Below are 15,004 nucleotides of genomic sequence, written 5' to 3' on the forward strand. Positions count from 1 at the left end.
CGCATGCACGAGAGTTTAAAAACAATAAAAGGGATTTCGGAACGCGTGTCTAGCGTTAAGTGAGGAAGAAAAGGTTAAATCACTAACTATTCCACTATGTCAGGACAAGTGAAATTTATAGAAAGATTGAATCTTGGTCTTCTTTTATCATGAGATATCCAAACTGTTTTTAACACGGACTCTTCGTTTCGGTAATGAAGGCAAATGACAGAACCTCTCTTCTACCCGGATTTTTTAGTAGTTTGCAGAATTTATTTCCTATTCTGTTGCTTCGAGGCGTCGTTTTCCTTGCCGCTTTTCTTTTACAGATCAAGATGTATTATTGGTTAATTAATTAATTAATTTGTATTTAGAACACGGCTCGATGGAAGAGCATGTAATATGAATTGATACCGTGTATAAATAAAGTTTTACTACTACATCAACCTCAAAAACTTGGTACACCCCCTAAAAATTTTTGAAAATTAATTTTGTCCTTAAAACCTCTGAAAATAGGAAAATACCTTTGACAAAAACAAAGTTCCTCAGTTTTAAATGTCATCCCTTATTATTTCTGTTAATTTGGCTAAATTTTAGACCCACAACACTTGAGTCCGCGTTGATGACCGCATACCCTCTGATGTAGCATTTCATTATTCAGCCCTGTCTCCGCCGTAAACATAGACATGCTATCGTCACAAATATCTTGTGTGGCCTGTGGTTCTGGTTCTTCCCTTTTTTAAACAAATTTCTCACGGTGTTAACAGGCAACTCCAAAAACAGGCCATGTTTATTTTTTATGTTTTACCGCTGATTCACACCGCGGGCGATTATTCCACAGAGAGCTGAACAATTCAAGATGGCGGGACTTGGAGATTTAGTGGCTGCTTGTCTAATCGGTAAATGTTCTCTTTGAAACGTCACAAAAATCATCACTATACATAATGTTTAAGGAGGAAAATTTATTATTTCCTTTTTTGGATTCAAAATGCAGAGAAAGATGTTGATTCCGACGTACTTTGGACATGGTCGTACCCCACTATAACCGAAACATTCCAGCAGGTCCTCTTGAGGAAGTGCTGCCTCAAGACCGACAAAGAGGAAATCATACCTTTTTGTTTTGGCCAGTTCAATAAGCAATGGTTCTATATTTACACGTCAGAAGTTAAGAACTCGGATGCTTTAAACAAGGTGGGTTTGGTTTTATGGCTGTAGGAACAAAGACTATAAAGGTGATGGAACGGGTAGGGCTATCCCCTGGTGGCTCCGCTAACTACTTTTTCTGATACACTCCACCCACTGAGATTGTGAATTTGGTTATCACGGGCCATCCACTGAAGAAATATATATGTTTTATAGAACGAAGGATGGTTTCAAAAGAACTAGAAGCTATTATATACTATGCATTTATCAAGATATGTATTCAGTGCCTAAAGGATGCCTAAAGGATGCAAAAACCTCCAAATCCCCCTTTTTTTACTTATTTCATGTACAGTAGATGGGATTGACCATAATTAGTTTTTAATAGATAATTAAGAATGAATTCAGAACTGATGCAATTTAGGTCAAGCTTGATTTTTTTTTCAAGTATGTAGCTACTGTATTAACAGAGGTTTATGTTTTTTTGTAACACAAGTCTAATTAGTAACAACAATGATTGAGATGTTTATTATTTTCAATTTCTTTGTTTTGGTTTTGTTTATCTAGGTTACTCATGTGGCACTGACACTGTTAGCAAAGGTAATGTTAAACATGCAATTGGTATGCCCACTGCCTAACATGACTTGTATTATTCATAATTAATGGACTCACTTGGTTTTTTGTGTGGACCAAGAATAAAAACAAGTCAATCTAATCATATTGAACTGAAATTCATTCAAAAGTACATGTACAGTTGATACACCATTCTCAGAGATGCCAACCTGTTAAGATCAAAATTCTCTTATGCCACCACAGTACCAGTTCAGCAGCAACCCCAACTAAAAGATTGATGCCCCCCCCCCAGTCAAATCCATCTCTCTTTCCATAAAAATGAAGAAAGTTTTGTTTAGTTTCTATTAAGATGTGGTCGCATAAAAATGCTTTTGGATCAGGCAAGATGAGTTTTTGAAAACCAAAATTGTTTTGATTTTAGTAAATCTGTGGATATTTGGTGAACCATACATCATAATATGCATTCTGCAAGAACACAAATAATGTGTTATCTTTATTTTGTTGATTTTCTTTTCTTTTTTTGCAGGACTTTTGTCCTGAGAAATACAAGAGTCTATGCAAGATCATGTGCAACAAGTTCATAGAAACTGGTGATGCCAGTGCAATGCTGGAGCCATATCTGTCTGTAATTACTAAGGGCTCTTGTCCTAATGGTGATGATGGCTTGTTAATAGTCAAGGACTTTGATCCTCGCTTGTCTTATGTTGCCTCTCCTATCTCAGGTGAATGCACTTGATGATTCATAGTAGAACTTAGTTCTTGCTTTTTTCTGCCAAGTCATACAATGTGTTTAATGAAGACATTTTTTTTTAATGTAAGTATGGTCTGCTTTTGAATTAAGCAATAAACAAGTTAGAGCTTGGAAATGCTAAGAGATTGTTATATAGCAAACATATATAGCAGAGCACTATTAATTAACACCATGCAAATACTCCTTTGGTGTTCTTCTTGTGAGAAAATACTTCCTTTCTATAAAGATTAGGGTTTATTACAAGCTGTGCATACCAATTTGATAACAACAAATACCAATATAAATTTTTTCTCATCTCTTGATTTTTACAGCTGTTATTAACATATTTGGGGTGGAAACAATCCTAATATACACAGCCCTACTGTTGAAGAAGAAAGTTGTTGTGTACAGTCCCAAAATTGAAACTATTTTAGACATTTGTAGGTGAGTGATGTGGTTAGGTTTACAAAAGATTTTTTTTAAAGTAGTATTACCTACTGAGTAAATCACCCTTATGGTTTTGTCATTTTTTCACCAAGGGGGAATTATCTGGCATTTTTTGAGACAAGCTGTAAATTTATGCTGTTGATAGGGTAATTTTGCTTTTATCAACTGGTTTGATAATGTAAATTGGCCTCTGTAAAGTGACATTTCGAGTATTAGCCCTCATCAGAGCAAATGGTAAAAGGCTAATACTCGAAACATCAGCTTTTTTAATAACCTGGTGTATTTAGTGACTTGATTGAGTTTGTTAAGCTGGCAATTGGCTGATCCAAATAACTTTAAACCAAAACTCTAAAATTTATTTCCAGAGAAGTCATTGGCACAGTTCCCCCTCCCACACTGACCCTCAAGTTTATTCTGTTTCCTTTTGTTAAACCTGGTATAGTATTTAAAAAAGGTTGACTGGTTCAGAAACCTGACAAATTGTTTTATCATAGTGTTTGTTAGGTTTCTACGGCCTGGCAATGCAACAGCTATCATTAGTATTCCAATAATTTTAGAACTGACCTTCCAGACTAAACAGGAAAAAGCTCATAATTTTTAATTTATCCAGTTATTGTGGTTGAAACAGTTACAAACAATTGTGCACAGGTAGGGATTTGTGGCTTTCCTAATCAGCTGCAAATTGATGAACTCTAGGTAAAGCAAGTGCTTTTTTTAGTTCTTACAGGAAACATCTAGGAAATAATGAATGGTCTCAGTGAGGTAACTTTTGGGTGTATGCATTTGTTTGTTTGTTTGTTTTTTTTTTTTAGGGCGTTACCTTTATTAGTATGGCACCGTCAGAACTGGAGCATACTCTATCCTTACGTTCATCTCGAAGATGAGGAACTTGAGAAGCTTACAGCAAACATAACTTATGTCGCTGGCTTCACTGATGCATCTGTTGAAAGCAAAACTGAATTGTACGACTTGTTTGTTAATGGTAAGATAGGCAATTGCATATTATTACTTCTTACAAGGACAGTCAAAAGTTGGACTATGAGGGGAAATTAAGTTTGCTGATGTTAAAATTATTTCAAAAAAGAATTGCAAACATGTTTCTCAGCTTGACCTGTTGTGTTTCTATTTATCTTACAGTTGCTGCTGGAGAGATATCCATTGCTCCGGACGCGCGAGGTACGTGGACAAAACCACCTTCTCAGTTTCTATATATTTGAAGGCGAGATAACATTAAATCAGCGCCAAACACGGGTAAACATACAGTCAAGCATCGTGAAAGAAGAACCATTTAAAATTTGCCTCGCTCCCAACACGTGTCTGTGTAGCCCAGTTTGTTATGGTAGTATAACGCTCAAGTGGTATCCAGGAGGCACGGGTTCACATTCCGTCGAAGTCTGAATTTTTAAAGACTTCTCTTCAGCAATTTTTTAAAATGAATTTATTTCGTAAGTCAAATTAGTTATTTTATGAAAAAGGTGAAACGTACAGGTATTGTTAAGCATAGGAAAGCATGCTATCAGCGCTAACATCTGGAATAATTAACAACATAAACCCTGACTTTATATCCACCACTTTTACCGACACTGACGTGAATAATTGTTTGATTATATACCATACAGATATCAAAAAAATATAATAATTTCAATATATAAACAAAGTTGAAATGGTAAATTGGCCACCGTTAAGATTATAAAAGCTAACGTTTCGAGCGTTAGCCCTTCGTCGGAGCGAATAGAGGAATTGTGGGTTGTGTGTGCAGAAAGGCAGAAAATGGAGCTACGTGATTGGTGGGAACATGGCAACGAGAAAAACACGAATAAATTAGTGGAATCAAAAGCGTTCGTTGGTGCCCGTGGGATTTAGACTGCCGGTTCGAAAGATGAGCTTTTGTTCAAGAGTTTTACGGCTTTCCGTGCCACCTAAGTGTAAGGAAAGACCGCAGATTGCCATATGTTGCTTAGAATGATTAGATAAATTAAAATGCCTAGCGACTGGTTTCGATGTGTCCTTGTCATTCCTCTCCACGTCGCGAAGGTGTTCTCGGAATCGGTCACCTAGTCTTCTCCCTGTTTCGCCGATGTAAATCATTTTGCAAAAAGTCCAGGTTATGCAATAGATTACATTGGCGGAGGTGCACGTGAAGTGATCGGTGATCTTAATGGATCGTTTGGGTCCCGATATTTTCTCAGTGCTGTGAATGAAAGGACACGTTTTGCATCGTGCACGAGCGCATTTAAAAGTGCCTGGTTGGTCGTGCACAATGCAAAACGTGTCCTTTCAACACTGAGAAAATATCGGGACCCAAACGAACCATTAAGATCACCGATCACTTCACGTGCACCTCCGCCAATGTATTGCATAACTTGCACTTATTGTATAAAGATTTACATCGGCGAACAAGGCAGAAGACTAGGTGACCGATTCCGAGAACACGTTTTTTTTTTTTTTTTTTTTTTTGTGACTAAGGAAACTCTTTATTCGCAATATTTCAAGAGGTTACTACAGATTATAAAAGTCAGAATATATAAAAAACAGTAACATCAATAATCAAAAGTAAAATGTGCACAGTGACCAAAGTAGCATAGCTTTCGAGTTGGCCACTGTCACGTATAATTAACTGGTGTATCTTAACATTTACACAAGACTTACTTTACTTTAATTCTATATTCATACTAACCAAGGCATTTATACACAATTAGTATTATAAACAAAGAGAATAGAGAAGTGAGTAAATAAATAAATAAATAAATAAGAATTTAATTAAGTAAAAAGGAGTATTAATTTTTTTTTATATTGAATCAAAAGAACAAAGACTAAGAACAAAGAAACTAAAGTAAACTAAATCAATGCATTCTAAGAAGTAGATTGCGAAGTTAGCAGATATAGCTTGAATTGTTTGGAGAAGCGAAAATAACATAATTTTTTTAGATGCAGTGGAATAGTCTCCCATATTTTCGATGCAATGAAAGTAAAAGTAGAAGCTGCATAATTATTATGTATTAGAGGCCTACGGAAGTTAAGGTTAGAAACAAATCTAGTGTAATGGCTATGGAAGTCAGAAGCCAGAGGTAGAGTTCCAGAAAAAATTGCTGGGATGCCTGTTGGATTGGTAATAATTTTATGTGCAAAGAGTGCTACTTTTAGTTTGAAAATATTATCAATTGTTAGGGTATCCAATAAATTATAATAAGGCGTAGCATTCTCTCTACTGTGTGCAAAAAAAATTGAACGAATGCATTTATTTTGCTTAGTTCTGATTTTATTTAGTCTAGTTTTGCAAGCACTTCCCCAACTAGTGATGGCATAGGCCAAATAGGGATAGAAAGAGTAATACAATTGTTTCAGAGTATGCAGATTTATATAGTGTCTCAATTTAGTAATAATTCCGATATTTTTTGCTAATTTATTGTTAATATGTTTAATCTAAGGTCCCCAGTGTAAGTGTTGATCAATATAGACACCCAGGTATTTTATTTGGCTTTGGATCTTAATGTTTATTTACATTTACACTTCCACTTAATCTTGATTCCACCTTCGCGACGTGGAGAGGAATGACAAGGACACATCGAAACCAGTCGCTAGACATTTCAATTTACCTAATCATTCTAAGCAACATATGGCAATCTGCGGTCTTTCCTTACACTTAGGTTGCACGGAAAGCCGTAAAACTCTTGAACAAAAGCTCATCTTTCGAACCGGCAGTCTAAATCCCACACGTATCAACGAACGCTTTTCATTTCACTAATTTATTCGTGTTTTTCTCGTTGCCATGTTCCCGCCAATCACGTAGCTCCATTTTCTGCCTTTAAAAGCACACACAACCCAAAATTCCTCTATTCGCTCAGACGAAGGGCTAACGCTCGAAACGTCAGCTTTTATAATCTTAACGGTGGCCAATTTACCATTTCAACTTTGTTTGTATATTGAAATTATTTCGTTACCCCCACCGACGCCGCCCCAAACAGTTTCTTTAGAAACTTTCAGCCTTTATTCAAAAAATATAAGTTTATTTCTGTCAATGTACCAAAAAATGGTCAAAAGTAAATTGTAGAGGCGCGATTTTGTTTCTTCGGCTGCTTATCACTTCCAAACCAGTCAAACAGCGCGCGCAAAAGCACAATTCACCTGTGTGGTACTAAGCGTAAACACGAAGTATATACTATATATACTAAGTGTATATACTAAGCGTGCTTATTAAGGCGCGGTCAAGTTACAACCATTTTAACTAATGGGTTAGCTGTGCTCTTTCTGATCATAATTTTTTTACCGTCAAATTACACTAGGTTGACAGACTATGACCCGTGTTACGACTTTTTCTCTCTACGTATAGTACTGATAAGTGTCATCATTTATTTAGAAACCTTCCAGATGGGGAAAATTCACAAGGATATAGCAATGTTTATGGTGGATGCTGCCAAAAACCAAGAGTACAATGATCAAAAGCTCGTCAAGGTAATGACAAATACACCAATTCAGACCCGTACAAGAGACCTGTGTGAGCCAGATCGGTTGTTTATTGAAGTTTACAATTAGCAGTTTGACACCGGAAAACAATTTTTTAGCGAACGCTAAAGAACGAACGATTGAAGAAACTAAGGAAGGAACTGATTCATGAATAAAGTAACGAGCGACCGAAAGAAAGAAAGAACTAATGGATTAGGCCTAACGAACAAATGAACAAAAGGGATAAGTGTCGAAAGAAACTGTGTTGCTGCGTCGATGGGGATCCTATCAGGTAATTTCGTTTTATCAACTGAATTGATAATTCAAACAACAAACATATGAAATACATATATATGAACTGCGGTTATGAAACGTATATGTGCACGATCCTTCGCAGTAAAGCACTATTTAAGCAATAGTGAAAATCAGACCTGAAAAAAAAAAAAAAAAAAAAAAATCAGGCCTGTACGGGATTCGAACCACTGACCTCTGCGATACTAGTGCAGCGCTCTACCAATTGAGCTAACAAGCCAACTGGGAGCAGGCTATCAAATTAATTCGACATAAACCCGTAGATGATAAATCAAACAACAAACATATGAAATACATATATATTAATTTGATGGCCTGCTCCCAGTTGGCTTGTTAGCTCAATTGGTAGAGCGCTGCACTAGTATCGCAGAGGTCAGTGGTTCGAATCCCGTACAGGCCTGAATTTTTTTCAGGTCTGATTTTCACTATTGCTTAAATAGTGCTTTACTGCGAAGGATCGTGCACATATATGAATTGATAATGTGAATTAGCCATGCCAGAGTAAAAAGTTTCGACGTTTCAAGCGTTAGCCCTCCATCAGTCCCCATTTTGACCTACTTTCTATTTGATTGTTTGAGTAATTTTAAAGGTGAGGAGCGAATGGTAGATAGATAGATAGTTTAGATAGATAGTTTATTATCAAAAACCTTGCAGCCACAGGCTGAATTACGTTTGATTTACAATAAAATATATACTACAAAAAATACATGGCTAAGAAGAACTAATTAATGGGTGAATGGGTGGTCTTAAAACCTTGCCCTCCGCCCTCCGCTCTCCGCTCTCCCTGCGAGAGGCTGGAAACGATCGAATGTTTTCGCTCCGTACATCCATTAGTTTTATTACCGCAGTATAGGTTTTTTTGTTTTTAGAGATTGAAACTTAAAACTGGAATTATTCTTTGATAACTTTTTAGGAATTGTCCGTCAAGACAAAGGATCTCGTAAATAATCTTAAAAAGCTGGCTGTTGAATCAGAGGAGGGTGGCAAGGCCAGAATCACTTTAGAGGCATTGAAACAACGAAAACTAACACCAGTTGTGGAGAACTTTCTTTTCAACTTAGCCGCTGCTGAGGGCTTGGTTTGACGATACCTTATTTTTGTATAATTTGATGATAAGGTCTGAAGACCCATTTCCTTGCTGACTGTAAAACATATTTGTGAGAATTTGGTGTTATAAAAGTTAATAGATATCGCGTCGTTAGATAAATTTCGTTATTTTCACCAACTTTCTGTTTTACATTGTCAGAAGTTGTATTTGGATCGCTTTGAAATCAAATATGCTTAGTGAATAAAATCTATTGGTGCATAATTCATGAGGGAAGACTGTCAAGATTATTCGAGTTCTATTGTACCAAAAGCAGTTCCACTTTCTCAGCGTTTTCTGTCGCACAAGTCTGTCGGGCAAACTTTGCGTGCCTTTCTTCCCAGAATACTCGTGGTGCTACTGGAATATACGTTTTTTGATATCTATCGCCTTTCTCGATGGAATCCGCTCCGGAGCGGGGCTGCTCAAAGCCACGAACTCGATGCGTGTGAATGCCAACCAATTTCCGGCATTTGCAAGTGATAACTGAAGGGGACTCACGTTTGTAGGAAATGAATAAAGGTAAACCTAATCTTTATGCAAACTGTGTGATAGTAATAATAAAAAAACTTTTTAGAACATTTGAGTACAAATAATTATGTTTAATCCAAGAAAAAATGAATGGAAAACAAGATTTCAATCTGTTTTAATATGATGAGATGTGTGATATTCTGTGATCGTGCAAGTATTTTGTGATCGGGTCTATGTTTAGTGAAATGTGTCTCGCCTTTTGATGGGATTAGTGTCTTTACAGAATGAAAACAAGGGAAGTAATACATTTATGCAACTTGTGTTCATTTACGAAGTGGCGAAGTTGACATCCACCAACTTCAATAAATTACGGGCTTACGAAGGAGTGAGTGGATATCAATTTCCAATGTGACGTTTTCTTTTTGAACAAGAGAGTGGTAAGTTGAAATGACAGTAAGCGTGGGTGTATTTCTCATCGAGTGAAAACATTAGGGATTGTATGATTGAAAAGTAAAATTAAAAAGGAAAATTAGAACTTTTCAATACAGTGTAATTATTTTAACAAGAAGTATTCAAACGGCTCATTCGCAACGAATACTTAATCTGGACCCTGGGATATTTTTAGATAATTTTTTTTTCGGTTTTTGCTCACCGAACACTGTGAATTGCTTTCAGGGAGCCTTGTAACTCTTGAGCGATAAACCTTTTCTCTAATTTTTAACGTCTTCGTATGGATGGCCAAACGAAAATCTTTGAAAAAATTATCATAATCAGATACAGCATTTCGTATGTTCAGAATTCACGGGTTGTATTGTATCAATCGTTGATATTCTATTTGCGCGGAAGAAGCACTGAATTATCTTTAACCATAAAAGCATTTTCTTCTGTGCAGTTAGCTTTGATTTTGGACTCGAACACTGCGCTTTCCATAAGTAACAGATTCTCCACGAATCACGGACTGAGTCCCCGTTCGCGACCTTTCCTCGACGACTCTTGACTCCTGGCATTTGCAAGGCCGACAAAATAATCTTTTAACCATCTTTGCCACATGCTCTCGCAATTCGCGTGTAAACGCCATGTACATAAAAGGATTTATAGCACTATTAAGGTTGGGTAGAATAAGAACAAAGATGTCCCTGACGGCAGAAGGTATGATTAGACGATTTCTGGTCTCTCGGTTGTGCCAAAAATCTAAAAGGATCACGATAAAGAAAGGCACCCAGCTAGCACAGAATATTCCAACTACACAAGCCATCATTTTCGCTGCTTTCAGCTCGTGTAAAATGCGGGCTCGCCGAAAAGGCCTGTCACTTTCTTCTGGACGGACTGTATTGGTTAAAGTCCGCCGGCGCTGATGTAAAGCGACTTTAGTGAGATAAGAATATGTTGCAATGAGGATTCCAAGGGGCAAGAAGAACGCCAAGCTCGCCACAATAGTGTAGTACATACGATCATTTTTATGGCATGGTTTGAAAGTCTCGAACGCGTGAAAAGTCCAGTTATAATTACCAAGGGAAGCGAATATCACTGAGTACGTCCACACGAAGCATATAATTTTCAAACTGGTCTGTTTTGTGAGGAGAACAGGATAGCGAAGAGGAAATTTTACGGCGACGAATCTGTCGATGGATACGACGGTTAAACTACCCACAGATGAGCTACATGCAACCAAATCTACCCAGATCCAAAGCGCGCAGACATTAGAACTAATGCACCTGTTGTTGCGTAGTGTAAAGTAGATCCTGAATGGCATCGACAGAAGGGACACCAACAGATCGGCGAAAGCCAGAGAAACAATGAGATAATTTGTAGAGGAGTGAAGGGCGCATTGTATATAAACAGTAGCGCAAACACACAAGTTTCCACAGAATGTTACTATGCAGATGGCGATAAGAATCAATGAAAGTGCAAGATTTTTTGAAGTGGTGGGAAGGTTGCATAATTCGAGGTTTGAACCGTTAGAGGCATTGGTAGTGGCGAGAGGTAGATGGTTTGAATCATCTCCCGACATCTCTGTCACTTCCTAACACACAATTCTCGGAGCTCGAAGTTGTCGAGTGAAAGAACGAATTACAGTCCAGCAGATGTTCAATTTGGAGACTGTAGAACTTAACAATATTCTAGTGATTTTTAATAGGGTTGTGCAAATTGATTTTTTCTTCACTAATTGCATCGTGTTATGATCTGAACAGCCTTGACGTAACCAAACTGACAGATCCCATTACAAATTCTATTTCTTGCGTCAAGTATCACTGAAAACAAGGCCAGGGCAATTTAGAAAATAAACATATTTACTTATTTCAATTTCCGTGTCAAATGGCAGTCTACAAGAAAGTTCACATCAAAACATCCGCTGGAACTATTTGATGGTTATGAATCCTTCCGTTTATTGTATGAATTGCTTTGCTCTTCATGGTTATTTTAGTGGACCTTTGGCAATTGGAACTCAGTATTGTAATCTCAGGAAGCTCCTGTGAAAGTCTTTAAACGTGTTTCGTATTAAAATTTAAATATATGAAAGTTACCCAGATGTTTCACTGTGACTAAGGATTACACGTTTGCGATTTTTACAACAAAATACACTTATAACTGAATTTATTTAGGGAGAGATCGGTGACAGACACCGAAACGAGAGAAATTCGTTGAATGAACCGACGAGAGCTGGCCCGGAAGAAGAGGGGGTTCATTGAATGTTTTTAATTTTGTGCGTGTGAAGAATCTATTGGTTTGAACAAAATTAATGTCGGAGGTTTGTTTCAAAATTCAGGTCATTAAAGCTCCCTGAAGTCAAACAAATATAAATTGACTTTTGATGATAATGAGAAAAACCCGCTACACCTATGCACAGAGAATATTCTCGGCTTCAGTTACTGTCTTCCGTTTCTCTTCTGTACAGCAAATAAAAGTACATTAGCTGTTATTTTCGCGTTTACTTTATTTTTATACTCCACACGTTTCTTGGAATTCTGTTTCATCGTCTGGTCGATGTCTATTGAAGTGTTTTGAGAACAATGTTTCTCTCACACCCACAATTCTAAAACGGCAATGGACGTACTTAAACCTAGCCGATAGCCAAAACCAGCTTTTCTTGTTTTCATACAGCAAGAAGTATTGACAAACCCCTATACGTTGTTTTTCTGGTATTTCACTTGATCCCTTCAAATACAAATACAAAATAAAAATCGAAAGCCAATGAAAAGCATCAGGGAGCCAAATAAATTGTTTTGGTCATAAAAATAGCTAACTCCACAGTTTTTGAGAACAAGAGATTACATTTGGCATTTTTCTCTACACTATAGAGTGGAGCGGGGGGGGGGTTCGAAGGGGGGTGAAGAGATTTACAAACTTATCATTAACTATTGTTAAAGTAAACTTTGTTGCCATTTGTGTTCTACACACAACTACACAGCCAGCCAAAAAAGGAGGGAGTTCTTCGGTAAAATGAAAATACTGTAATTTTAATTCAGTAGTGTACCTTCAGTGCAGTATCAATTTCACAAGCATAAAAGTGATAGAAATTGTACAAGGTAAAAGTTCAGAGTTAACCAATCAGCTCCAGTAAATTTTGATGGTACAAGCAAGGTACTGAGCAAGAGTCTTTTACCCAGTTAGTTCACGTTGGCTACTATCTCCATTCATCAATAGCTACTATCTCCATTCATTCATAGCTGCTATCTCCATTCATTCATAGCTACTAACTCCATTCATTCATAGCTACTATCTCCATTCAGCTCAAAAGAGATAGTAAGTGATTGGGTCATTACTGAACTTGTTTTGATTCAAATGGTTGGTGAACCTTTAGGTACAGAAATAAATATGTTGAGGAGAGCTGAATCACAAACATTATAAGAAAACAAGTTTCAAAGGCTTCACATAATGATTCAACAAAAGTTTTCAAAATAAATAATATTGAGCTCTTGAGTGAATCCTTGGGCATGCTCATATTTTGCAAAAATGCTGACCGTGGTATAGTAAAACTAGAAACATTATTGAAAATTCTTTCCACTTTGCAAATAATTAGCACATGCAAAATAGCAACCAAAAAACAGTGGGTTAAAGTATGAAAACAATAACATACAGTAAGTAACATGATTTTGACATTATATACATGTCACACAACTGATATTACATTTTAAGTTTCTTATTCTTAAAAATGAAACTGAACATCACTGTATCTGAAATTATAAAAATGATGACTTTTGACTTAAAAGGTTTACCTCTCTCCAATAGAAATGCTTCAATGGATTTTCCCTGAAAATTCTCTCATGTGTTATTCCTAATCATTTTTCACAGTTTGTTAACTTTATTCTTGCAACACCTGACCATAATTCAAACATTGTAACAGTGAGAATTAAATGTCAAGTTTCAAATTTTTCAATCTGTCAGGCACAGTACAAAGCCTTGGCAGCAAAATTGGAATGGGAGCCACCCACATAAAGATGCCTTAAATTGGCTATTTAAACTCTATGTAAATTTGCAACTGACACTCTTGCAACAAATGCAGCTTTTCTTTTCACATATCTCATAACATTGCCAAACCAACCAGTGTTAACTAATTGTAGTATGTAGTTAGTTCAATTCCTACTCCTAAATCCCACTTGTAAGCATTGTCATGTAGAGTACTAAAATGTCAACCATTTAAATGTAGCAATTGACTGATACAGTACTTGTGTTGCATAACTAGTCAATGAAAAAGTTTTAATACCATTGCTTGTCTCTAAAATTTGATTGACTAAATTTGAGTGTTTGGAGTCTTTGTCTCAGTCATGTCCTCTAACTGTTTTCAATTGTCTTGGTGGCTTTTAATGGATGTAATACTGTACAATCACACAGAAAACTTGCTCTACATTGACATTGCATAGTTAGCTGAGCCCAAAAAAGTTGTTATAGCATTAGAAAACTCAAGAGAATGCATAAAATATACTGCTGTAAAAATATTACTTACTCTAGGAATGCGTTTTTTATCATTTGCCATTCTTAGGTTGATACCTTTCTGAATGAGCTGGGTAACTGGACTTAACTGTTCAACTGCTAATGCTTTAGAGCCACGCTGATGTTCCGGGACACATCCTGTATCCAAATGGATTGCTTCACCAGTGGGCAAGGCAAAGTCCAGTTGAAGCTTGTGCCATGACTTCCACCCTTCATTAGGACCATACATGCACCCGTGCACTGTCATAACATTAGTGTACCCCGCACACTTGAAAAACACTATATCCTCCACAACATTCTCTGCAATTTTATCGGGAGTAAACATACTTTTTTCCACAGTTGTCCGCAGAATTGCATCAAGTAAAAGTTGTTTTGGTGCAGATCCCATGGCCCAAGCCACGTGGAAAAGCCTGTCGATACTACAATCAATACTCTTCAGTAATAATGGTTGTCTTCTGCAAGCCAGGAGATCAATTGTTTCCACTATCATCTTTGAGTATGGTGATTCTTCCTGATGGCAATTTTGCCAACCATGCAAAAGCTTTTGAACCTTGGCTTCAGCCTGAAGAGTTTGGTGGAACAAATCTACTGCTACTTGAACAGTGGCTGGGGAAGGTTTGATATTTCTCCCAGGGTCACTAAATCTAAGTCCGTGCTCTTCAGGCAAGTTTCCCTTGTCTGGAAAAAAGTAACAAAACCAGAGGAAAAATTGGTATGTTATTGAGGGAATAGTTTTGCCAAGTTCATTCTGTAGAAGTGTAATCACCGGTCTCATTGGTTCCACCGCCTTCCTTACTTCCTCTTCTTTCCATGTCAGGTGATTTTCGATCGTTTGTTTGCTAGAACTTTCTGATGACACGTTCAAATCTCCACAATTTACACCTATGTGTACC

At 37.0% G+C, this 15,004-nt stretch overlaps 2 protein-coding genes across 2 annotated transcripts; one reads left to right on the forward strand and one right to left on the reverse strand.

Moving 5' to 3' along the window:
- Window positions 1–784: 784 nt before the first annotated feature.
- Window positions 785–8,933, forward strand: LOC111323757 (DENN domain-containing protein 10). Its single transcript, XM_022927185.2, has 9 exons — window positions 785–878; window positions 974–1,170; window positions 1,687–1,719; window positions 2,219–2,414; window positions 2,755–2,866; window positions 3,682–3,851; window positions 4,007–4,045; window positions 7,227–7,321; window positions 8,538–8,933. Exons 1-9 carry the CDS (start codon window positions 839–841, stop codon window positions 8,706–8,708), a joined length of 1,053 nt encoding a protein of 350 aa, XP_022782920.2. The 5' UTR covers window positions 785–838; the 3' UTR covers window positions 8,709–8,933.
- A 1,002-nt stretch (window positions 8,934–9,935) lies between these two features.
- Window positions 9,936–11,296, reverse strand: LOC111323756 (alpha-1A adrenergic receptor-like). The gene has a single exon (XM_022927184.2). It carries the CDS (start codon window positions 11,188–11,190, stop codon window positions 10,072–10,074), a length of 1,119 nt encoding a protein of 372 aa, XP_022782919.2. The 5' UTR covers window positions 11,191–11,296; the 3' UTR covers window positions 9,936–10,071.
- Between the last annotated feature and the right edge of the window lie 3,708 nt (window positions 11,297–15,004).

The sequence above is a fragment of the Stylophora pistillata genome, chromosome 1 (genome assembly GCF_964205215.1).
Source record: "Stylophora pistillata chromosome 1, jaStyPist1.2, whole genome shotgun sequence".
In the NCBI taxonomy this organism is placed as follows: Eukaryota; Metazoa; Cnidaria; class Anthozoa; order Scleractinia; family Pocilloporidae; genus Stylophora; species Stylophora pistillata.

What these genes read in the sequence shown, in the direction of transcription:
- LOC111323757 (XM_022927185.2), top strand. Translation starts at nt 839, where the DNA reads ATGGCGGGACTTGGAGATTTAGTGGCTGCTTGTCTAATCG. An exon ending in TGTTGCCTCTCCTATCTCAG is followed by an intron (nt 2,415 to 2,754) that starts GTGAATGCACTT and finishes TGATTTTTACAG; the next exon opens with CTGTTATTAACATATTTGGG. An exon ending in GTACGACTTGTTTGTTAATG is followed by an intron (nt 3,852 to 4,006) that starts GTAAGATAGGCA and finishes TTTATCTTACAG; the next exon opens with TTGCTGCTGGAGAGATATCC.
- LOC111323756 (XM_022927184.2), bottom strand. Translation starts at nt 11,190, where the DNA reads ATGTCGGGAGATGATTCAAACCATCTACCTCTCGCCACTACCAATGCC.